Source organism: Siniperca chuatsi, linkage group LG11, assembly GCF_020085105.1.
Source record: "Siniperca chuatsi isolate FFG_IHB_CAS linkage group LG11, ASM2008510v1, whole genome shotgun sequence".
NCBI classification, from domain to species: Eukaryota; Metazoa; Chordata; class Actinopteri; order Centrarchiformes; family Sinipercidae; genus Siniperca; species Siniperca chuatsi.
Window position 1 is genome coordinate 10,907,258 of NC_058052.1, and position 27,159 is coordinate 10,934,416.

Genomic DNA, 27,159 nt, shown 5'->3' on the forward strand with positions numbered 1-27,159 from the left:
ATACGTAATTCAATTCTAAAGTCACACAATAACAGGGAAATCATATGTACTGCAGCCTAAACAAACACATAAAGAACTTTGTTTTCTGTGGCATCAGGCATGTATTTCTGCGTTATTTCACAAGTGTCCCGTTATTGTAGAATATTATTGGCTTTATATCTTGCTAACACACATTCCTTCTCTGTCCTGTGAAAACCACATATCTCCAGTTTTGGTGATATTTAAAAATGTTTAGATGAAGTATGAAGTGTTCCTTTATGGGTTGATAAAAGTCTCTTCTTCAGCTACCTAAACCATTTAACAAGCAAATGGAACGGTTTCAGCAACATGGATAAGCCCTTATCACAGTTTTGTGAAACCTATTCTCCAACATAAACTCTGATATTGTGGCATACAAACACCTTATCAAGGCTACTGATCATTCTTTGCCATGCTTGCAGGCGCATCATCAACTCAGGTTACATTGTAGTGAGCCAATAAAACTAAAAATATGCAGGTAAATTATATAATGATGATCTACATGCTTAAAAAAAAGGAAAATGTGACTTCAGTAATGCAGATCATAAATTGTATTATCGTTCTTGTTTTTTATTACCGGTGATCACATGGAGAGGCAAAATGCAACGGAGTTCAGACAGTCAGAAACGAAACTGTGTTCATTCTCAACTGCTGAGGTAACTTGGTCTTTTCAGACTTCATGTTCCATGTAAACGCAATATGCCAAATAAGATCAAAACCAGACTTAACCAAGACCAAGTAAGACTTAAAACCGGGAGGTGAAAAGTGCATGTTAACATACAATACTCACTGTGGATCTAATATTATATTAGCTGTTCACTTTCACATCACAACTATGTCTAAGAGTTAAAGATGAAGTTGACATGAATAAAGGCATAGCCCACATGGCTAATGGCAAGATAGCCAGTGCCATATGTAACATTAATTTTACAGCACTTGCCAACCATCCACTTCAAACTAATGGAATGCAATTTTAATGATTAGTTTAATAAATGGCTTCAAAGTTGCTGAGGAGCAGTATGTCAGTACTGCTGAGACTAAAATAAAAGCAGCCAAACAAGCATCCTTTTTTTAACCATGTATTTGTGTTGTGATATTCCACACATCACATAAAATATGTCTGCATTATTGAATTCATATTAAGTTTTGTAATAATCCTGATTTCTGAGACAGCTGTGCTTTTATGTAGCTTCATATGCTTCCAGACATGCGAGGCTAAAAGCTCATCAAAGAAATGCGCAAAATACTGAAATGTGCATTCACATTGTAACCTTTCAAGAGCCTTTTCATATAGAGACAAAGAGATACAAGGCCCCTTTTTTTGCCGTAGGTGTGAATATCATTAGATCTACCATGAGTGCAATAAATGCGAGTAGGTGCAGTAGCCTTTGCCCATGAGACAATAAAACACATGTAAATGAGCCGACAGCATGACTAATAGCTTGCGGTTTGAACCACGCAGCTCAGCAAAATGCCTGTTCTCTTTAAGTGAGCCATTATACAGTTATCAATGAGCCTCCTTCACCTTCGATCTCTCTTTTAAGATTTTAGGATTTTACACCCAAAAAAAGAAACACCTTAGAGAAGCAAATGGTTTGCAAGCTGTCTACTGTTATTCCCAAAATGAGGATAAAACGAATACAAAGGAAGCTGTCACTCCCCGTATGGACCTCCTGTCCCTAATCCTTCCACTCCTGAGTCTGTGCCTGCCACACCATAATCAGAGCTCAGATCAAAGTGTGAGCGAATGGCCCACAGGTCTGCACAGAGGGAGAGCTGACCTCCTCAGAGCTTACTATGTCTTTGGACCAAAGTCCTTTTCAGGGCTGGACATATTCGTTGAAAACCGATTCTGTGCAGTGTGCCTTAATTGAGTTTTACTTTGGCTCAGCGATCTTGCTTTGTGGACATTCTCTGAGGAAGTCATCGTATCTAAAGTGTCAGTTGTGTAAAGATAATTTAGTCATTTCATTTGAAAGCCCTTATGTTCATACAGCTGGAATAAACTGAGGCCGGAACCATGCATTATTTTGTATACAGTAAATATAATTGTATTCATGCCCATGGTACTGCAAGCTTAAATCTTTATTACTTAAAGCGCACCAGACCAGTATGTACTATAAATTGAAAAATAGTGTTTTCTCACGCTAATACGACACAGGCCTTGACCTCTCATCCGGCTACTGTTAATTAGTGTTGGTTGCTCTTACCTCTGGGCAATCTCAGATTTATGGCTTTATGTTGTGGGGAGCTTTAAAGTGAAAGTGTGCTGCTGGGGCCTAGTCTGCCCTGGACTGCATGGATAAACATGTTCTGAATCAAAGCTCTGGTATACATGTAGATCCCTTAACTGCATATGTGTATAATGTGTGATACTGAAATCTACCTACAGATTAGCAAGTAGGTCTCAAATATGAATAATGGATTTTGACATTAGAATCAGAATCAGAATCAGAAATACTTTATTGATCCCCAAGGGGAAACTCTTTGCTACAGCAGCTCACCGTCACCTCAGTGCACACAGGAATAGAAGTACTAAGCAAACATCGTAGAAAAGGTTTCAGTCGTAGTCATCTGGACACTGTTTTCAGAATCAAGACGTTTCGGCTCCCATCCGGAAGTCATTCTCAATTGTGAAAGAATTGGACGGGAACTGGAAATTTAAGATAATCTGAGTTACATAAGCCCTGCCCTCAGGAGGGAATCTGCCTGAGTATCTGTTAATAGCTAGTTTCACCTGAAACTGACCTGATAGTTTCAAGATGGCCCAGTGATCAGTAATCAGGCCTATTGTTCTCTGGCTGCATCTACTTCATCACTGTTAAGTGCCTGATTAGCATGTGATAGGCGTGACCAAGGTGATAATACACTCTGATAGACTTTGGGCAGATTAAATCTCAGACCACCATTTCTGTTCAAAGAGGGTTCTCTTTCTTCACAAAAATGGCTTCCTTGACGCCCGCTCAAACCAACTCTTCTCTCTACTAAGAATCTTCACCTCGCTGTCTTCAAATGTGTGGTTTGTAGCTTTTAAATGCAAATGCACGGCGCTCTGTAATCCTGAGTTAACTCTGTAATCCTGAGTTAACTCAGGATTACAGAGCCATCTTGAAACTATCAGGTCAGTTTCAGGTGAAACTAGCTATTAACAGATACTCAGGCAGATTCCCTCCTGAGGGCAGGGTTTATGTAACTCAGATTATCTTAAATTTCCAGTTCCCGTCCAATTCTTTCACAATTGAGAATGACTTCCGGATGGGAGCCGAAACGTCTTGATTCTGAAAACAGTGTCCAGATGACTATGACTGAAACCTTTTCTACGATAGAACACTCCTGGACGAATGAGGGACTACACCGTCCTACTAAGCAAATAATATAATACACTATAATACAGGTCAGATAAATTAAGTACCAAGTGGGTATAAGTATAAAATTAAAATAAGTGTGAAGTACAAAGTAGGTTCACCGGTTGATGATAATAATACGGTATAAAGTAATAGTGAATGAACTGTCAAGTTAAGTGTAGCTTATTAAGATTATAATGAGACATTAACTATGTGATCGTGTCCTAGTGTTGTAGTATAGTATATACAGTATTTTATAGATGAGGTAGTATTATTGCTATTGCCTGACTTTTTTGTGGTGTGCTTTACAATCCAAGGCTCTATATATTTTAATACAGTATAATCTATACAACGATTTATTCCAACTTTAAAGGGATTTAAAGGGAGACTTACCAAGCATTACATGAGAGGATCAATATCAATATCGATCAATACAGATCAGTCACGTGTTTAGCCTACCCTAGCACAAACACTGGCAGCAGAGGGAAATAGCTACAACAGAAAAAAGCCTTCCAATTATCCAGGGTTCTCTGTCTGCCTACAGTAGCTGCACTATTTTTTTCTCATGCCCATTCATCTCACCCCAGTCTACCTTGACTCATAAACATGCTGCAGTCTGCCTTTTATTCCCCCACAACATTGCATCACAGGAGTTCACACAGGCTATGTATCACTGGAGTTATGCAACTGGGATGAGCCATCATCAGTGTTGTGGAACTGAGTGCGATAAAGGCAATCACAGAGCACCCGGAGCTTCCGTTAACAAAGAGTTCATTAAGTCCATTAAATTCCCAGTTGACAAAAACATCCCAGGCTTCAAGTCTTGGAGTAATTATTCCTAAAGCACAAGGCCGATGAAGAAATCAGAAGAAACAGACTTACCCAGTGGTATACTTTGTTTTGCCTTACAGTATACAGGAAAAAGACAAACATTCAGTCTTCTAATTGGAAAATGTGTTCATATGATTCAATAATAATTATGTACTTACTATGCTTCCAAGGGGTCACTGCTACACCAGTACAGAGAGCTCAATTCGATTTGCATTTAATGAGGTTGGGTCTTTTAACGAATGTTTTATTTTGTATGTAGTGCTTTGGGAAATATGGTTATAGCCTATTTTATCATCCGTTATGATTCTGTGTAGACCTCTTACCTACATACATTTGGGTAATATGTAACTTAGCTTTTCCATTTTATACAATTACACGCTAAATAAAAGACTCCAACAAAAACTCTCTTAATTAGGTTTAATGGTAAGTAAGCAACTTTGTGTAATTTCTGAAGATAATGTTTCTATTAAAAAAACTGATCTTATTATCTGCAGGAAATCTTTGTATCTATGCCGTCTTGTATATGGTTGATGTGCTGACAAAATATGACTATGAATGGGAATGGCCTGGAGGCTGTAGGGAATTAATCTATTGGAATTTGTGCATTCATATCCAAACTCCTGATGTCAGTGAGGGATATCCTTCAATGACGGCCCCTCCTTTATTCTGGGTGACCAGTGAGCTGCAGATATGAATAATATCTACTTTCACATCAACCATATTAATTCTAGCCACCCTGCTGACCACATGCTACTGTTTTGCCCTTTCTCTGTTTTACCTTGTTACACTGACTCCTCTATAACCTCTGCACAATAGCTCTTAGCCCACTACATTTAGTGCCAAAATACTAGCACACCCCTAACTACATAGTAGCTCATCAATAAACCTTTAATGCTATAAATAATGCATGGAACGCAATAAAGGTCAATGTAAATCATCCATGTTCTCTTTAGATGGCAGTGGTGGTTGTTTAGTAGCTCGGTTCAAACCACTTTGGTCAGTTTGGGAATGCTAGAAAGGCTTTTGTCACTGAATACAGCCTGAGTATATCCAGGGCTTTATTTTTTAGGTTTTCCGGTTGCAGTCATTAGCATGCAATATGCAGCAGACATGATTTTTGTCTCACATTGGTCCTGCCACAAAGATGGGGCCATACAGCAAGTCTCTTGTCTTCATATGTATGCTGTTCTGTCAGCTCAAAATTCAGAGTGGGGTTTTGACTTTGAAGCCCCTTTTGATATGGTGCTTTTAAAATGTTGAAGGACGCCTTGAAAGGAAAAAATGTTTAATTAGTAGCCTTATGTTGGAAGGGTACCATAGGCTGGCTTTCACATTGCATGCTGAACCTTTTTTTTCCTTTCTCTGATTAAATGTGCTGTTGAAGTTGATTTATAAATGGAAATTAAAGTAATGTCTCATAAAAAATGCTCCCTAATTATTATTTTACTATTCATTTAGATCAACCACTTGGGAATCATCTGCTCTTGCGTTAAAAATCATGTGCTATATTTTAGGATTACTGATAATTCTAACCTCCCAGCTCCATATGGTGCTAATCTCTACTGAGACAGTTTGACATGGGGTATGGATATTTGAGAATCCACATATGCTCTGGTGTTACCTTCCATAGAGGGATATATGGCTTGTCTTGTCTCTTTTGCTCCATTTTATCTTCAGCATTTCAGAGGCTTTCTTACTTTGACATACCTTATGAAACAGCAGTTTGATAAATTCAGACAGAATCCTCCTATATTCTGCTTTGATCATTTTCTTTATGCCCACCTATATTTTAGGCCTCCAAAATGCAAATGCTTTATAATGCTACACACCATGCACACCATACTCTACATTTTTTAAGCACTCATTGGAATAATCACAGGCTTTAGAGGCCCTGAGGCATATTGAACGATGTGTTCTACATTGCGTATTGAATGATGTCTTGTTGAGTGTTGAGGTTCAGATATTCAAATCAAACATTTTGCTCAGAATTACCACAGATAAATTTTTCCTTCAGTTAGTGCTTTCTTTGCTTCCATCTCAGGATTAAATCAAAATGCCTCCTACAGTTTATAATGTCATGGCTCTTGTGATAAATACAATAGAATTTTCACAAGACCATTTTAATCATGTCAGGGTGAGGATCTTAATCAAAGTGAAGTTCAAGGCTTTGAAGGAAGCGAATGTTTCATACTATAAATTGTGAAATAAAAGCCAGTATTCAAATAATAACTGAGGCTGTGGTCTATTGGAACAAAAAAAAAAGTCTGGTTGCCATTAAAGGGGAAAAGAATTACCTATAATATAATGGCTCACATGGTAAATTTGGGCTAATATACAATTTGCAGCATTTTTTCCACCAGTAGTCATACCATAATCTCCATTTTTTGGAAGTTTAGCAGAAATATTGTTCTTGATCGATAGATGAAATGTTGAGTTTCCATTTACAGCAAATTACCACAGCAAGCAGGAGACAGATCAAAAACAGGGAGGCTTCCTACTAAAATATGATATGAAATTAGACATAAAGGTCTGTCAACCCGTTTCAAATAAAGTCCTGGTTCTCCCTTCAGTTGAGGTAAATAAATGCCCCAGCCACTAGAGATTTAACTTTATTTCACGATGATTCCTCATCAGACAACAAAGCCACAGGTCTGTTACCCCAACTGTCAGGCTCTCTCCACTCAACAGTGTTTCAGATCAGCCCGCAGAGAAGTCTTGATTTCATCCACCACAAGCATGCTAATCTAATCAATAAGTTATACTTTAAAAACAGAAAATATCTGACAAGAAGTATGCCTGCAGCTGTACAGAGTAGTAGTACAGTGGAATAGTAGGAATACATTTTGTTATTGAGTTTACCTGACATGTTTCTCGCCTACTCATTTGAATTCTGTCAATCATGAGCGGGTCACGTAAAAGTCAGTCAGTTTGTCTCACCAATGTGAATTCCTTCCTTTTGTCTCTGCCTCTCTGTTGTTCAGTGGTCAGTGATATCATTTTAACTGATACTGAGCAGGAGTCCTCATACATAAATATGAGTAGACGTCTGGTTGCATGTGTCCTCAGTTCAGAGTAGTATAATTTTTATGCCGCTGTAAATGCTCCATCTTTAACACTGAGGGAATCTGTGTCACCATCAGACCTCTGTGTGAAATCACGGTGATATGAATAATAACAGAGAACGATTTCCCACCAGAACTGGACGGTATTTGTACATTCAATGTATATATAGTATGTTACAGTTTTATGTTTAACGTTGCTTTCTAGTTCCCAATGTAATGACCATATTGTATTAAAAAAAGGCTTCTTAGTGTATAGTACCTGTGCACTGTAGCTTCGGGCTTCAGGGTGAACTGTGCTTGATCAACCATACAGCTGGTCATGGACCAATGAATCAAGCAGCCATCAGTTCAGTATCTGCTTGTATTTGCTCCACTGCTCTGCCCTATCCACAGGCTGCAGAATTTACACCTTTTTTCTGCCCATTCATCTCACCTCTGTCACACATTTGGCTGTCGGAAATTCTGCAGCCTTTCTTCACCTGCAACACTGCATCCATTGCATGTGCAGATGGGATCAGTGCTGTCGAGTGTGATGAATGCAATTATAGAACACCCTGAGCTTCATTATGGCCAAATAGAGTCCATCTACTGTATGTATCTTTGGTCCAATCCAAATGTCTGCCCTTGTGAACTCACAAATTTGCGTTTCTGATAAGTCACTGAGGACTCAGGATTGTCACACCAAGTGGCAAGTGCTTAAGAGCTCTCTTTTGAACTTTTTGAGCCCCCTGAGACTGCTTGACCAAATAACCTGTAGTTTGCAACATTATACTATAGTATAAAATGGAAAGTAGGGAGGACAGAGGGAGCCCAGAACCGAAAATTTAAAAAACACTATACACTACTGTATCTTAACACATCCATCAGATTTTCTTTAATTAAAATGTTTCTTATTATATATAAAATTGTGCACATTGCCAATATATAGCCAAGTTTGTTAACATGCATGGAGAACTCTGATAATCCTTACTTAACTAATCTTGCTTTACAATTATTCATATTAAATTTCATGTTTGGATTAGAATAACCCAATAAACCTCACACTGTGGTTATAAAAGACCAGGTTAAGATGGCTGGCATATTTCAATATTAAATATTTTACTGTGAGGTGGGAACGTCTTACCCCTTTCACTGTTTGTTTTCATTGCTGCTACAGACTCGCACTGTTGATGTCAACAAAACCATTGTGGTAAGCACTATTTACAATTCATGTAGTCTGGATTGTCATTTCTTTCCTCTGTATCAGACGTTACCTACTGTTGCTTAGGGAAATGATTCACTTGGTGGCGGCACATTTTCATACTTTATTGCTGGCAGGATCCTAGAGGAGGACAGGCAGGTTCTGTTCTGGTTTATTCATAACAACACAAATTCTCCATCAAAAGATAGCAAAGGTGCATGCAAACAGCTAATCCTTAATAAGCTGTTTTCCAGAGGATCATGGCCAGTAAGTTACTCCCTGCATGTAAACACAGCCAGTGAGTCCTTAATGGAAATTGGGATAATAGTTACACTTGATCACGGCAGATATAAAAACGGGTGGTGGGACTCAGATCATTAGGTTCCAGGTTTCTCACCCTCTGCTTTTCTCCATCCTCCATTTAGCATAATGACACTCAAACAATCAGTCCTCACATTAGAATATGGAGTGTGGTATTATGCAGAATAAAAGGGTGTTGATGTGTTATATTTGAATATCCTGATCTGTAACCGTGACATGCTCTTCCCAGCAGCAGCAGGTAGCTGATTCAGACAGAGAAACCAGGCATGACCTACATGCTTAAAGAATTACAGCAGTCAACAAAGAGGATTCTCTTGCATTCATGTTCTGATATTCTGATATAAGCCCACACTGTGGCAACAGTGGTGAATAATAACATACTTGTGGTCACATTTGCACAAGGTCTCCCCTTTCTGCTATGATTTATAAGCATAGCTTCCATCTGCAAACAGGCTTGGAGACTTCAAGCTACGTGGGGCAGCACCCTGGGTCCAGTGCTATTTACTCAGCCAGCCGAGACGAGGCGCTCCCCCGGCAGGATCCTGCAGTCACTGTGCCCATGCATGGTTTTCTTACCTTTACCTGTCTGCTCATGGCTACTCTGCAGTACCTGCAGCATGGGAAGGTGACAGCTACAGCAGGGCAGTCGCATTTTGCCACAGGTTGAGCGATCTTTACTGTGTCATTTCCTGCTGCTTAACAAATGACTGAAAGCTGCAGGCTATCATACTCTCAGTGGAATAACAGTGACTTAGTTTTATGGGCACTGTTTTTGCAAAACTCTAGTCACACTTTGAAGTTAATGAGTCATTGTTTTAATAAGCTGTGGTTGTATCAAATAAATTAAAATCCAATTCCTTATGTAAATATTACAGTAAATGCATGTGAATTATAATTAACAATAATGTAACACAATTATAGTTTTTACACTGTAGCCACTCTTGTTCTTAATATACTGTGAGCTGAATAATTGTGCTGAGATGCTAAGAGGAAAGGTGCTCCACTTTAAAGTGATGTGATAGATTAGGGAGGAGCCCCAGCAACAGAATAATTTCCCTGGTGACCAATTTCTGAACACACCCTAAGCAAAGAAAATCAGCAACAAGCCAACATGTCAGGTACAGCCTCATGCTGACTCACTTCTAATGAGCAGCCAGGGATAGAAATAATAACCTAAACCAGGAATCATAGGTCATGACTGCTTATATACCGCCGACTGTCCTAATTAACACTGGACCTTATTCAGTGTAAGCAGATGTACAGATATGTACGCTAACAACTATCACAATAGCTTCTACGGTGGCCCATTGTTGATGGGAAAGAAAAAGGAAAATAGGCTGTGTTTTGCTACGTTTGCAGTGTTGCACTCTGTAGCTGCTTCTGAAATCTACTGTAGCTTTTTATTACATTCAGTTGTAATATTCTTAGCTTACATGCTGTTCTAAGAAACTATAGAACACTGGCAATCATTTGTTTTCTGTCTCTCAAAGAGCTAAAGCTCTATATGATAATGACCAGTTCCATTAGAACTGACCATCACCACTCATCTACTCTGCATGTGAATAACTAATACTAAAGCAGGTACTAATGAAGTAAACAGGTACTGATGTTCTCCCCTTGCTCATCTTTACATTAGGAAACGTTTTTAGCAGCTAAAGCTTTTAATGATTTTAACAATACTTGAAGCTTATGAATAATATAGAGCATGTTGGTATTTACAGATATTGATTATCAGTAAGATTGATCATTTGTGCACACCTTAGTGTAATTTTTTGCTTGCTGTAAGGCTTATTTATGGATGAAAAGGAGATTCGTCTGCCAAAATGCTCTCCAGGCTTTACAGTTTTATTGGATATATACTTCTCTTCACTGTTTGCAATAACCGTCCTTTAAACAAGTAAGTGACATCTGCATGTGCCACAAAGGTGTCAGATCTTTACAGCATCCCGTTAAGTGATTACCCAATGCGTTTTCACACCACAAGGATCAATATCCATTAATGGATCAGTCAGGGAACTAATAAAAAAGAATTGCATTGATTATGCTGATGGTATGTCATTTCCCCAGCCTGTGACATGTTAAGGTTTAGTTGCCATCAGAGCAGAAGTTCAAGTTGAAGAGACTGACTGCCTTTCAGCTGAGAGAGGATAACAAGGCCTCTGGATCAGGATCAGTTTGGCAGCCAAGACTAGCTGGAGGCATTGACTGGAAATAATGCTCATCTTGTCTGAAAATTAAATTAATTTTACTTTCTCCTTATTATTACACAGCTTCAAATAGATTCCTCTTGCTGAAGTAAATCTCTCTGTCTGTTTGTATTGACTTGCCAAATGAAAAACTGGCATTATTTAGAGAGTAGCTAAAAGAATTTCACCGGTCTAAATGCCAAGATACTGCCAGTGAGTTCATGGATTATAAATACACCTATATGAAGCACTGAATTTCATTTGTGAAGTTGTTTAGACATTCTTTGGAGTTTCAAGTATGAATTTGTTTAAATCTGACAAAATTTGCTTAAAGTTATCATTTCTTTCTGATACTGTTTGGTTCTGTTTTGGATATTTGACCATTTTGTGTCCTTAATCTCAATATGCCTCTGTATGTGCCATGGGCAGAGCTTGGCATAGGACTAAAAATGGCCATGCTTTTCCACGCTTCATCATCTGTGGTTTGTGTCAGACCCAGACAGTCATCTGGAAAGGTCAACGCTTCGGTAAAAGATTTAAATCACCCCACGGAAGAAAGATTCACCTTGACAGGCGGAACCTGAAAACTGGTAAATAAGAATACAAACAGAGACTCATTCCTCTTTGCTTAAAGCAAGGACAAACGGACCATTGCATTTCAAAGCAGGTGTCATAGGTTGTGATGCTTTAGATAAAAAAGTCTACATATTTTATCTTTATTTTTTCTTTTTAATTAACTTTTTGCATTCTTAATATTAGAATTATGTTTATTTCTTCTCTCAGTTGAAAAGACTCACCAGCTTAGAACCTTGACTACTTGTTTGTATAGTGATCATATGAAGAGACATGTATTTACTTTCTTTCTCTTTCAGATCTATTAATTGTGCTTTTAGTTGAAAATGAAGTGATCTTGGCACGGCTGCTAGCAACAGCATGTTTCTAAATACAACTTGACAGGGTCAGTGTGGCAAAACAAACTGTTGGGCTAAGTTTTGGCACTGGGAGAATTTGACATATGGGTGTTATTCTTTGATGAATCTCTAGTTTTTTGTTGTTCTATATTCATCTAGTTGTGAGCTGCTAGTGGAAATGTTTTCCTTTTTTTTTTCATTTGTCATCTTATTATATTAATGTTGTGGCCACGCCTTTTGATGAATGCAGGAACTAAAGCACGTATTCAGCTGCTTTTGAGGACAAATGGGACCTTTGAAAAAATCCTTTCTCTTTACTGTTTATTAATATACTTAAAAAGATGAATGTGAAATAGGGAAGCTTACAGCGAGGCCTATGTATCATAATATATTTGCTCACAGAAGTAAAGAATAATGAAACTATTTTCAGCTATAAAGCCATGCTTGAATAATATGTCTGCTGCAAAGTGCTACAAAGCAAGAACTATTACAAGGTGGTTACTTTTTATAATCTTTTTGGAAAAGACAGCCATAAATATATGTAGGTTTTTGCTCTTTGCCTTGTAAAAATATTTATATTTATAGTATTTATTCTGATTCTCTGCATGTCTGTTTTGTTTTGTGTTTGTGTCCCTGTACTTTAGTGGTTGGTGGGATATTATTGATTCCTGCTATTGATCCAAATGTGGCAACAATGACTTTGTGATTTTGTGTTAAGTTTTCTCATCATTTGAATCAAATGCACTGAAAAGCCTCCTGCTGTGATGTCCTTGTTGTTATTGAGCCTCAGCTGAGTCACTGTTCGCAGTTTGCATCCACTTTACACAGAATGAAAACTGTCTATATAGCTATCTGAATTAAAACAACAGTACGTGATAGAATTTTGTCCAACAGTTTCTTTAACACAGCAGTGTGGTTGTGATAGTCCATCTAATGTGTGTATGTGAATAAAGGTGTTCGACTGCAGGATGAATTTAATGTGCCTGTTTTTGGAAATCAGAACAGAAAAGCACAGTGCATAAGTGTGTGTGTGTGTGTGTGTGTGTGTGTGTGTGTGTGTGTGTGTGTGTGTGTGTTTGTTTGTGTTTGTGTTTGTGCATTGTGCATGGGAGAGTATGGTTTACAATGCAGTTCTGCATTAGTATTGCAGAGATTTGGGCAAATGGTACTGTAAATTGCTCCTTTTGGGAATGAACAAGTGAAGCAGCAAACAATAAACATACAAAGGTGAACAGTAGGTTTTCTACAATGGCTACCGTTTTAATGCAGATGTATGTAATCTTGCAATATTTACTTTAAGCTGTTAATGTTTTAATTCCTCTGCTGTAGTTTTTATCATAGTTTGGTAAATAGAAATCATAAGTTGAGTGTGTTTTTACTGTGAAAGGAAATTAAATAAAGGACTGACAAAAAAAGATAATTGGATTTCAACGTCTTGGGCGTAAAAGATTTTACTGCTACTGTTTACTGGTGTTTTGTCCCATTTACTCGATCTGTGTGAAAATGTTTTGACTTTAATTTCTCTGTCTTTTTCTGCGCAGGCCTTCCCATGTATATCCACAGGCATCTATGGTAAGCTTAATCTATCTTCTTTTGTTTAATTGACTTTGACCTTTTTTGCTTTACATACGTGTTTTATCATAACAATCTGCACACATTAACACTGTGTACCAGTGGCCTTATATTCACAAATGTGCTTCAAGGGGACACAAAATACAAAATAATAATTTTAAAGGCTTTGTCTTTGAAGAAGAATACAGTATGTTGAAACATACCAACAAGTTCACCTTACACCATGTTGCACAAAGACACAACCTAGTAAAAGGTGAACAAAATGTAGACCCTGAACAATGCTTGTGCTCCCCCATGGGGCCAGGCCTGATATGCAGCATGGCATCACTGGCAAAGAGGTAGTGTGCTCATTAGACTTAAAACAAAGTCACATTGAAAACATGCCAAACTTGTTGCGATGAACAGGCTTTGAAGTTATGATGGCAAAAGATGTTAGATGCAGGGAAACTACTGCAGTTTATATAATATAGTACATTCCCTCTGCTGAGAAGAAATAATTATTTTCTCACTGTTCTAGCATACTGTATACAGTATATGCCATCCATTGAATTTGCACAAAGGCTCTAATAATCTCAGTGGATGCCAAATATGTATAAGGATATAAGGATTAATTAACATGCTAATTTTCATTTGCTGTCACTAACAACAAGTCAGCAGCAATGTGGTTCTATAAAAGCATTCACAACTCTGATAAACGTATGAATAATTTCTAATTACCAAGATGCCTATTTTGTGTGCCACAGTGCTTTTGCCATTGCTTAAATCAAGGCCCATATGAGCCAGTAACTGTTAAATATGATCAGGGATCTGTAATTGTCCAGGCAGTCATCTTGTGAGAGTCGTTAGGTGCTCTGATCATGCTCTATAATCATATAATGGCCAAGGAAATTAAGACAATTTCATAAGACCAGGTGCTCCCTATGGTGCAAACACTGGTCCCACAAGATGTTCCCATATACATGTATAAGGATGATAATGTCCCCGGGCCCAGTGTAAAACAAATTCAAAAGCGGTTTCTTAAACACCAGAGTGAATTCATAACCCCGTCCATGGCCTCTCCAGTCATCAAAACTAAACATTAATCCTTTATTGGTTTACATCTCCATCATCACTGAAGGAGCTTTCCTTCAGAAAGGATGATGTAATCTACCTCAAAAAATGGACAGAAAACCAAGCCAAAAGGTGGCCCTAGTTCTGTTCAGATTCTTGACAATTCATATCATTTTAAGTGTTTCTTCTGTTTTAACCACCCTGTGTTTATTTCTAAATTATATTATGTATTGATACAGCTAATGTTTAAGTTGTGTTGAGATTTTGTTTTAAACAAAGTTGCCAACCTTTTAACAAATATAATAACTGTTTGTTAATTTACAAACCTTCTGCAAATTACCGTCAATGCTGCAAATGTTTGCATCACAGCATGTTTTCAATTTAGCGGGGTAATTTCTAACACTGATGGTGTAAATGAGCACAGCCACAATTGAGTTATTTGAATGCACTGCCGCTAATGAAGACTTGATGCTGGGTCGTTTAACTGTACATACAGACATTTGCAGCTGAATTGAAAAATGCAAGTGAAGCATCAACCATTATTCATTTTCATTTGATCTTTTACAAATATTATGTAGCTTTGCCTCTGTGAGTTGCATTGCTCCTTATGGCTGGAGAAAACTTTAGTACCATGTCTTATTTCTGTGACACAACTAGCCAATCACAGCCCAACGTGAAGCACAACTGCAATCAAAAATAGGTGAAAATTAGTGGCAGTTGAACACCTGACTTGTGGTTTGCTGTGCATTTCATCCACAAATGTCTGCACAGTGCTGAAGGATGTGTCTTGCTTAGGGTGCAAAAGAAACTGTAAGTGCCAAACATAATTTTGGAAATGCAGTCATGCACTCCTCTTCCCACAAGAAGGTAGTTAAACAAGGCTTTCAGCTCTAAAAGAGGTTACTGACTAATAACACAATCCGAGACCATGCCTCGGAGCATGAGTTAGGAACATGGAAACCTCAGTACTGGTAGCATATGTGAAAATAGACATGCCAGATATCTGGTGTAAATTATAACATTAGATGCCCGTTATTTATATAGGTATACGTTTTACTCATTTGTAACTGTGTATACAGAATTTAAGAAGCCAGAGAAATACATAAAAAAACCTCTTTGCACACATGTGAATTACTGACTACCTTACATCTGTTTTTTCTTCAAAATGTCATAACAAAGTGATGCAATTTCCATCCAAATTCTTCACTCTTCCTCCTTTGTCAACCCTGTATTATGACAAACTGACAGCTGTCACCAAATTGCACACTGAAATACTAAACATCCCAACCTACACTTACTGATTAGCAAATCACTGATTATAGAGCCTGACAAACAGTTGCTGTGCTCATTAAACCAGCCGTAAACACACAGTAACAGAATAACCCATAAACTAGTTTTTTTCTTTTCTCACTAGTTTCTGGGCAAAAAGCATGTACCACATTTTCAAAATCCAGGGTGCTGATCTGATCTAATTTAATTGCGATTGGAGAAGTAGCTGAGACGCACTCACTGGATTGAAAAAACGAATAGCTAATTATGGTGCACTTGTTAAGGGTTCAACAAGCTGTCCATTTATTCAACAGCGACTGAAAACAGCTCTATACGTAAATGCCCAGTCGGCACAGTTAAACTCCATGCCTTTGAATGGGTACAAGATAGTCGTCCTGATATACAGCATAGCATACACTTGTTAGTGAAGCCCAGCGTGTGTACTAAAGATGTTTAGAATTATTGTCTTTGCTGGATAGAACTCTTCCCTCTTGGGATATTGAACATTTTCCACCCATCACTTCTGCTATTCGCACAGTTAGCTGCACAACAACTCCTCATCATTTCCTCTCACCATCTCTCTCTGCAATATTGTTTCTTTTCTGCCACCTGTCTATGCACACATCTCAAAATGGCTATTACTGAAGTGTTAATGGTAAGAAGGTCAAAAGTTGTAATTTCTTTCTCACTCTTTTTCTCAGTCTCTTTCTCTTCTCTCTCTCCGTCCCTTGCTGGTTATTTCACTGCAAATTTTACAGTCAGTGATGATAAGTTGAGCAGGCGTTTCTGTGAAATTCATTCCCTCTTCTGTCTTGCATAGGACCTTCCTACAACACAATTTCCTGTTAATCTGAATGTGCGTTATGATGCATTACCACTTTTCTGTTATTTTGTCAGCACAAAACTTTGGTGTGGCCCCATAGTAAAAAAAAACTGCAGCAAATCCACAGTAAATATGCTAACTGTTGCAGATCCTAAAATTATTTGAGTAAATTAACTCAAATGATGGACAGAACTAAATTCCAAAGTATTGCTTTTAAAACATAAAAGTAAATTTGAGTTTGTTGACAGTGACAACACTTTTACAGGTTGGATTAAAGAAATAAAATGAAGAATGTTAGGTAATGGATACATGCAGGTCTATTTTCAAAATGGATATGTGGCATTTTGGAGTAAAACAGCTGTATTATAGTAACACTAAGGCAGGCCAAATGCATGCAGGGGGGAGAGGGTCACTGTTTATACTGTACGCTGCTGACAGGGGCACTGCTTATTGCTGTTTACTGTGGTGCCGTGCGCTGCATTGCCAGTAGGAGCCCATCATAGCACTCCACCAGCAGCCCCTCACATCAAAGGGAAAGGCTGTGCAGAGCCAAGCATGCCGTGGAGGGGGGGAATTAAACAGCCTGTTCAATAAATAAACAGCTTAGCGCTTCCCATAACTGCATCTCCACTGAACAATACAGCTGATTAAGACTGAAGATCTTCACACAGCAGAGGGCAAATAGAGGAGGGACTTTCAAAGGAACTACAGTATAGTACAGTGCTGTGATGTTATTCTCTATGACTCCTCCCTGTGCCCCTTGAGTACTGCCATGTTCTGAAAGAGGCCCTGCTCGCTTGTCAGGCGTTTTGACATTTTCTGTACATTTTCGATAACCTTTAAGGTCAACTTCCATTTCAGAAATGTAAACAAAAGCTTTTTAGTGTGAAAGGCACATCTTCCCAATCTCTTTCTTCTTCTCCATCTGTCTTTCTGTGTGTCTCTTTCTATGTCTCTCTGTCTCTGTAGAATACACATAGATATAGCCATAGTTTTATATATATGTACACGGTTATGCACTCAGGTACGATACTTATGCACATGTGGTTGACCCATTTTCTTACTTGAATTGGAGTAGAAAAACAAATCCTGTGCCCCCAACATTGCGACAGAGAGGAATCAGGAACAAGTTATCTGAGGCCTTTGTGGGGAGAAAAACAGATTTGTCAGGAAAGCTAATGCTAATTGACACTCTCTTTCACACCTCCATATTCCAGGAGACTCAGTCACCATTGACAGATGATGGCAGAACAGGGAGGTTGGGTGTAGCAGGGGTGCGCAGGGGGTACCTTAGACGCTTGGAAAGAAAAATGAGGGCTCACACTGCGCTGACAGTCCAATCCCTCAGTCCAGCCCATTAGCCACAACAGAATTTCTTCACGCATAGTGTGTCGGAGGTACCACCCATAAACAAACTGGTGCCCACCAAGGGCCATGAGGTCACCCAGCATGATAGAGGTTATTAAGTGCTGCACCTGTTTTCACATCAATCACAACCATGCGACCTGGGTTTAAATGGATTATTCCTTCCAAGGAGGAGACACCTCTCAATGTCTCACAAGATCAGTGCCAAGAGTCCAACTACCTAGACTTAGAGAGGTCATTTTCTCCTTTCGTATCCCTTTGTCTCCTTTCTTCCCTCCCATACATTCTCTTTTCTCTCGTAGTCCTTTTTCATACGTCTTTCTTACACATAGACACACATATGCATGCTCACACACAGGCAGAGATACTTGCTCAAGCAAAGCCACATACATAAAAATCCCATTTCAAGATGCATTGTGGACAGTTTAGCCTTGTGAAGATCACATCTTCAGCTGGCGCTGAAAGAGCACTTTCCAACAGCCTTGTAATGAGCTGTACAGTTTAGGATGCGTCTCATAAGATCAATCTTAGCGTGGAGCAGAGGGCTCACTGGCACAATGCGAAAGCAAGGACATGAACATTAAGTCTACTACTAACCTGACAGATGTCACATACATTTATAACCCTATCAAAACAATCAGAGGCCTTCAACACAGCAATGCCACTGCTCTTCTTAGAACAAATATCTCCCTGTTTACTGCTCATCCTCCACCTTCAGCTCATCTGTCTCTGTGACTGATCTGAAGATTGTTGACAGAGGAGTTTTAGCACTGACTGGTGGCTGTGGGAGATATGCGGATATAATCCACCCAAGCTCTACTGGTATGTCCACGCTGCCATTCTACTGTACTGTCCAGATCAAAGGTGTCAAGCAGCTAAGAATTTTTTCCTCCAGCCAGCATGCTCTAGTTCTCTTCATCCCTGTCTAGGATTATGAAGGTTGGAGACATTCATGGCACCTTATCTCTCGGCAGTGATGGCTTGCTGCTAGCTTGCCAGAGATGGCCTGGGCAAGTCCCCCCTTCTCTTAAAACCTAGGGTTTACTACGGGGAGCTTAGCCCAGCTGGGTTGGGAATTTCAAGGTACATAGGAGCAACATGCTGTATCAGTGGGTAGCAGAGAGTGTGCTCAGAGGGAACAGGAGCTTCGTAGCCCATTTAACTAAGTCACACAGTGTGCATTGTACTCAACACTAGCCTTGCTCTACCATTTTCACGGATGATAAGCCAAATGTAAAAATACTTCCCAACCACAGGACAGTAGATTTAAGCCTTTGAGAAACTTGGTTGAGCATTAAACTTTTGCATATCATACACTCTTCAGAATGTTTTTAAAAAGTGAAATGTCAGGTGTTATTTTTAGCATGTAGGACAAAGCATGGCGTCAACTATATGGAATGTTTCCAAGGAAGGTCATCATCTGTTGTGCCACGGAGGCTGCTCTCTTTCTTCCTGCCTCTTTTTCTGCCTGTCTTCCTCACATAGCACCCTCCCATCCCTCTTTGTCTCTGTCTCCTTCTGTGGGCTGCAAAGTCGGTCATGGTCACAGCCCTGCCGTGTCCCAGTGTTGGTGTAGAGAGGAGCTCCGGGCCATTTGACACCCACGCTTTGGTGTCTAGAGTCCTGGGGCACTACTCTGTCCTCCACCCCGGGTCACCTCACCTCTCCTCTGGGCCCTGATGGGGTGACAACCCCCCCCAATCTTTCCAGATGAACACACTGGACTGCTGCCCTCAACAAGAGCAACTGTGCTGTGCTGCACTTAATGATTTCCTCCTGCTGCCCAAACCACAATCAACTAATCAACAAGAAAAATGCTACATTTGAAAAATTTCTTTATGAAAAATATTTAAAGATTTTTCTAAGCAACAAAAAAAAACCCCAGTATGTATTGTTTTTAAACATAGAGCCTAAACATTTTATGTTTTTTTTCTGTAGGAGATTTCCTGTTTACCGTTATTTCACCACCTGTGGTGAATTTACGAGTGCCAGATACCTCAGCCTCAGGCTATACGCTGCTTCAAGGTAGACAGCTCATCAAAATGAATGATGAGCGTTGAGACATGATTTGACCAACTACAACTGGAGGGAAGCAGAGTGGGACCAACTATACGATTCTTGCCTCAAGGGGAGAAAAGCTGTACTTTGTCTTTTTCAAGAATTCAGTGAGCATATGTTTATCAAAGCTAGGCCACATACCCTTACTCCAAAAAATAAACAAAAAATAAAACAGCACTAGAAATTATAAAGCCCTAAAATAACAGCAGGTTGCAGTATCCTCGTTACAGTATAAGCTCACTCAGGAAAAACAAAACTGGTGTGGTCTGCAGTATGTGCCTACAGCCTACCCATACATTTGCAAACAAAGAATGGGAATGTATCATAGCACAGGCATGTATTCAACTTGTTGACTTACCTCCACTGGCGTTATCAGGTGATGCAGCTACTTCTCACTCCTTCTCACCAGAGAAAAACACCTTAGCTATACAAGTTTGTTGTGAAAGTTAACTCTGTAAATTTAGGATATGAAAGAGTTGCCATGCTGGCAAAAGAGAGAGCAATGGGCTTGCTTGTTCTTAAAGCAAAAATTCCCCCTAAGGCAGAGTGCACATTTATATTATTTTTATACTACGTTCCAGTTCAGTGGATATTTTTGAACATGAACTTTTCTCTCCAACTTTCACAGTCAAGACAGAGTTGTCTGTGATGTAAACTGAGAGCTGTTTCATTAGGAACTGAGTAACTGTGTATTTTTCAACATCCAAAGCAGTGGCTTTCCTCTGGTTTCTAGTTTTGAATAAAATACATTAAACCACATTCCTTAAAAGTCACCAAGTGTCCTGTACAAGTTTTCATAAAGGTGTTTTACATTTGCTTAAGAGAGGGGCCAGGGACTCTTGGCTGCAACAGAGATTAGAGTGGCCTCTCTTTCTTCATATTAACAAAGGTCCTACATGCCCAAGATCATAAGAATAAAATATATGAATTCTGTTTTAAGATGAATCTTCCCTTTGGCGTAACACACTGGGCTAACATGGAGACATGGGGGAAAATATACCTTTCATTTAAAAGGAAGTTAAACCAAGTAATGTTTCTCATATAATTTGATCATGCTTTTTAATTTGTCAAAAGGATGAAATGATTGGAAGAACACTAACTGAAAAGACCTGCCTTGCAGTCTTCTCAGGTCAGATTCAGTGATTATCTAACTTAATTCTCCCTGGTCAAAAGTCCAAATTTGTTGTGGTCACTGAACCCATAACTACCATTGCCATCAACATCACTGGATGTACTATGCAAATGTTATGTAAGCGCACTGTGCCACCGTAACTCTTTGTTCACATGGCACGTGCCATAGTCTCTCTCCTCCTCTCTGTCTGGATGCTGTGCTCCACCTGGTGATGAAGTAGAGGAGCCTTCAGCAGAAATAACACTGCACCACCTGAGTCCTCATCAGCGGCGCTGCGCTGCACATATCCCATCAGTGCGCCTCACTAAGACAAATCTCCCTGAGCCGGCCATATTCCCAGCATGGGAGAGAGACGAGCCGAGCCAAGCAGCACAGGGACCCTGGAGGGCCCACCATCACTGCGCCTGACGCCAGCTCTCCACCTCCTGACAGATTAGCTTTCACTGAACCCTCCACACAGCAAATGGAGCAAAAGAGAAGGAGAAGGAGATGTTGAGTGGAGAAGGAGTAGGAGTAAAACACTGAACTTTTTCATTTGGTGTGTACTTGAGCATATAAAAGAGTCAGTTCACTCAATCCTTTTCTGAACGTCTTTTTTTTTTTTTTTTGAACACCTGTAAGTGGATTTTGTCAACTGTACTACCAACGGTGTTGTGACCCCTGTGTGTGTCCAAGAGCGGTGACGGAAGTGGTGATTGAGGATATTTTATTATCTGTTTTTCAGCATATAAACATACTTGGCCAAGCTGACAGGGACAGAGAGGCAAAGAGAGGAGAGGTCAGGTGAGAGGTAAAGGTAGTGGATACTGTGAAAGAGACAAATGATGAGAGAGAGCTGCCAATACACAAGAACTGTTGCTGTTGACCGTGGTCCGGTGATGTTGTTGTCGAGCACAGTTCTTCTGGCAGGCTGCCCCCAGCTGCACTGACCCCTTTTTCCAGCTTTCCGTTTAACTTTTTTTTCTGTCATGTCTTTTCCATCGTTTGTTTGCATCTATCATTCTACTTTCCTGTTATCTTTTTTTACTGGTTCTATAGCTCACCTCTTTTCACCTCTCTCTCTCCTTTCAGCTCTGCTATGATTAATAGGTATAGCTCTCAAATCAATAGAGCATTTGTAGAAACTCCATACTGAATAGATTAAATGTACTCAATGTCATCCACCCATTGACCAGAATGTCCTATTATTATGATTAAGACCTGTTTTTAGTTTGGAATTAAACGTGCCTCTCTTCATCTCTCTTAAGGTGACATAGTAAGGGCACAAGGCGGTTCCTTACTTCTTATAATAATTTACTAGTTTATTTAGTTTCTTTATGTGCTTACCTCTCTGTCACCTCTCCTGTTGTGCGTGCTCTTCCTAAACAGCTGGTCCAATCTCCGTAGATCTCTTTTTCTCAGCTTTCTCGTCCTCTGCACATCTGTTTGTTGGCGTGTCGGTACACCTGCATATGTGTGGAAACGGATTTCAAAAAGGAAACATCACCAGACAAAGTGATATCACTGCAAAGGTTAAGTGTGTTTAGGAGACAAGAGAAGTCAGGTGACCTGCAAACTGATTTGGCATGCTGGATTAGGTTGTGAGTACACAGCTCTGGGTGCAGCTTTTGAAGGGTAGGAGCCGTGAACAGGCCATGCACTGTCTGTAGACATTGCCTAACAGAGCCGTATGGGCAGACTGGCTGCCACTGCTGGCTGGTATGCAGCTCACATCTCCCTCCATCCAGGGCTTGAACAGGAGCTCAGCTAGGGCTCGGCAGCACTTCAGCCCCTCTCCTCTCCTCACTGTAACTCAGCCACTCCTGTCAGGCTGAGAAGGCGGAGGAGAAGAAAAACAGAAAGAAAGAGAGAGACATCAACAGTAGTCAGATAGGTGAGAGAGGTTTGGGATAAAGCTCCATACAGTACATCTTGGCTGTCAAGGCAGTTGATTTAGAGCATTTACAGAATAGTTATTGAGAGGCTTTGACAGCAGGTGGTCTGAGTGAGAGATGACAGAATTCAGGAAACGTAAGTGTAAATCTTTTTAATTTTCTTTACATCCGACTTAAAGGGTAGAGGTTGTTGCACTGCTTGTAAGCCTGTTTCATAGGTCATAGGATGTTATAGTCGTGCCAATGACCCAAAGAAAAGAAAAATATTTGAGAATGTAACCCACGCAATAATCAACAGGTTACAACTGTGGCATGGCCCTTGTATCAGTTGATGTGGGTTGAAATTGAGGTCTTGACCTCTGTCGTTAGAGGAAGACAGTGCCTGCTGCAATCTGTGGTCCTTTATGGAGGTGAGGGTTTATAATATGGAAAAGTGTCACTCAGAACTGAAGAAATGGGCTGTGTTCGTTTGTTGGCTTCTGGTCTTAACTTTGCATAGGGCAGACAGTGTTAAGGTTGTACTTGCAAGGTAACTTCAAACTAGCTCTAGGATTTGTACAGAGAGTTTAGAGTAAAATGCTTTAGTCAAGTTTTGTGAAAGGCACAGAAGACCAAACTCAAATATAATTACTTTGAAATGAAGACAACTGAAACACTACTCTGTGACAGAGTAGCAGATTGTCAGCGTTTTTAGTAATGGCATATATACTCTTCAGCTGTAGCAAGGCTGGCCCAAGGGCTTTTATAGTCAATAGCTCACTCTAAGTGTTTGGTCTTGAGAAGTTCTCTACAATGGCAGCAAATGATCTTGAGATCAGCATCCAGCAGATTCTTCCCTTAGCTGGCCTTATTAAAAAGTTATCAAATTACAATCTGTGTGTTTGCGATTAATAGGTTGTGTTAACGCGGTGTTAGGGTTCCTGAGCAGGCACAATTAATACAGTAGTTAGCCACATTGCTTCTTAGCCACACCAGCTTTACTACATGTTTGTTCTTGCAAACTGATAAAATAGGGTTATGTGAATGATCACACATCTAAGTATAATTTTCCCCATAAAAACAAATCATTAATCAGTTCTACTTGAGGTGGCAATGAGTGAGGGTATCATTACAGATATATATACTGTATATATGTAGTTTATACCTACACTTTGTACCCAAAATATATGTCTCTATGTGTATGTGCTTTCCCATCACTGTGCATCTGGCAACCCACGTCTGCAGCAGTTTATCAGACAGCTGGTCTCATCTACCAGAGACAAGCAGCTTGTGCTGCTTTCCATTGATTTAGAAGAAATGCTGTTACCTGTGGAGATATCAGTTTGTCTGTCTGTTTGCCTGTCTGTTTTTGTCTCCCTCTTGCATCTGCATGTTGGATACAACTGGTATTGACACTGTTTTTTTCTCTCCTAGGCTTTCCCAATGAGCCTGCAGCTGACATTGCTCTGAACACAGTAAAGAGCTGGATCGAAGAGAATCCTGATAAGGTAGGACATGCCAGGGTAATGCATATTCAAAACAAATAGCTGTCAATCTGAAGCCAACTATCTATTTGTGCAGGCACTGTCTATTTTATGCTTTTGTTGATTTGCTGTGAGTGAAGATGATTGGACCACGGCAGACACACAGAACACTAATTCTTATGCATCTCTGTATCAGACAGACATCCATATCCACCTTCCCCGCTTGATCAACCATTTAGTTTGTGGTCTGCATGCCTATCAAATTAAAAGCCAGTCTGAGACTAATCAGGCCTTAAATGGTCTGTTGACTGTTTAATTGGTCTATGCTGGGGAGAGCTATTAAACCCAGAACATAAACACATCAGATGAAATAATCTGAAATTGTTTTTTGTATTAGATAAATTATAATTATGCCTTCCAAGGACTGAAGGCTCAAATAGTCATTCATGATCTGATCCGTTGTACCACCACAATTTATTTGGTAGAAAACAGAAAACATACAGAAACACATCTTAAGTAAAAAGCAGGAGGAATGGTATAATCTGATAAACAGGCGATCATCTTCAATTTTAGTTATTAGGGGATATTAGCAAAATATTAGTCATCATTTGAAAAGACCATCACAAAGAGACATAATATAGCCATCTCCCCTCTCCTGTGGGAAACTGAAATGGATGTGGATATTTTAATTTCAAAGCCGCTTTTGCTGAAGATTGAGCTGCATGCTGCTGTAAGGATCTTTACCACGGAGAAGCCAACATTACTGTCTTATTATCCGGGCAGTGAGGAAAAACAGATACTGGTATGCTAGTTTACAAAGCTGACTTTATGCTGACTTCCATATGACCTCAATGTCAGATTAGATCTGATTATCAATTACTCTGAAGCTGTTAAAATGAATTTTTTGTGCTTTACCCAGTGTGTCAGTACCTTTTTATATGTGACTCTCTTGTAATGTGTCAACACTAATTAACCAGGTCAAACTGCATGTGAAACTGCTGTTGAAATGAGCAATCTGAAGCTAGGACTAATTTTAACACAAGCAAACATGAGTTTGTTACGCAAGGCTTTTACAGCAGCATTATTATATGTGACATGCATTAAAAAGGGTATTCATCACCTCGATACATTTTCATTAAAAGTTCATGATGATAGAATTTTGTCCAGTTGTCAGGAGGCTGTTTAAGGCTGTACAGAGCTTTTATCAGTTTTGTGAGTCAGTGAGTGATGGTAACCGTCAGGGGTCATCTTTGTTTACTGTGACACTGTTTATATCTGTCACTGTGGATTGAGGTGTTTTATAAAGCTCACAGCTTGATGTGTTACAACATCCCTCAGCTGGTGTTATGGATGTTGTGAACAGGCAGCCAAATGATTCCAAGCTGCTGGATTACTTTGCAGTTGATGTGCTATGTTTGCGGCACTTATTCTCTGCCTGATGATTGCTGTAACATGTATTTGGGGAATTCATCAACACTCTGGCGTAAAGTAGGTTTTATATAGCTTATTGCTGACTGTAAATACCGAGCTAATGTGCAAAGCTGACTTTTGTGGTTGTGTTGTTCCACATCCTGGATTGCTACTCGCCGTATGGAGGCTGCACAGTCGCACATAAGAGGCAATATTGTGATGCATAGACTGATAGCTAGCTCTGGTGTGGGTAGATCAAGTGGAAAATATTACAATTCATGGAGAGGGGTAGATGTCTACGGAGGCTTCCCTGAACACTGTTTGGCAAAGCTCCGCGACTCTAACTAGTCCAAGAGTGAGTAAGCTTTTAACGAGATCAGAGAGAATAAAGTGATACATTTTACCCAGAAGCACAGCAGTATTTCCCTTACATTGGAAAGTCTTCCAATCAAACCACATAACAACATGCACTGAAGCAGGAGGTCTTCCTTCTGATTTTCAATTCATTCACCGTTGCTTGGTGCTTAGTTACTCTTGGTGCATCCTGAAACAAATTTTTAAATAGGATACATGATGTAAGAAAATTTTCTTTTAAAAAAAAGTAATTATGTCAATTTAGTTTTTACCAGACAAAAATAGAGAATTTAAGCAGAATTCAAATAAATGTCTAATGGAATTTCATAATGCCAGCATGATGTCTTTCCTGTTAGCTGTGTTAGCGTTTTGTTGCACATTAAATGTTAAGATGAATGCCCCCTGCTTTGTCTGATATATTTAGAAATGCAGTTTATCACTGCAGCATTTACTTGATTGACACACCCAGTGTCAACCTGATTGATAACTGACATGATTCTGTTTCAGGCTTTGTGTCAACTCATTACAAAATTGTCAGACGACAATTGTTTACTGCATGTCTGATTTTGAGCTTAGAGTCAATAAAGACATTGTGAATAAAAGCCTTGAATGTACTGTACAGTACTGTGCAGGTTGTTGACAGACATTGTTGTTTTATTAATTTTCTCAATCTTTCTTCAGAGGCAGTCACAAAGTGATGAGATGTGAGATGCTATACCATCAAAAGGCTGGCAAAATTTCAACATTGCTACAGTAGCTCATATCACAGATTGCACACAGCTTTCCAAAGATAGAGCGAGAATGAAAGGTTTGAATCCCAGTTTATCATGCATGGAACAATAGGACTGGATTGCTCGTTCACCTCCAGCTCTGTGCACTCGACCCCGAGGAGCCTGTGTTGTCTGCGTCCACAGAGACGAGTCATTTCAGGGCCAT

General features: G+C 39.5%; 1 protein-coding gene across 5 annotated transcripts in view; it reads left to right on the forward strand.

Moving 5' to 3' along the window:
- Positions 1-27,159, forward strand: part of macrod2 (mono-ADP ribosylhydrolase 2) — a 390,748-nt gene that overhangs the window by 284,016 nt on the left and 79,573 nt on the right. For all 5 annotated transcript variants that reach the window (XM_044213250.1, XM_044213245.1, XM_044213249.1 and 2 more), the window contains exons 7-8: positions 13,395-13,425; positions 24,410-24,483. In XM_044213250.1, coding sequence (XP_044069185.1) covers positions 13,395-13,425; positions 24,410-24,483 — 105 coding nt within the window. The remainder of the gene's footprint in view (positions 1-13,394; positions 13,426-24,409; positions 24,484-27,159) is intronic.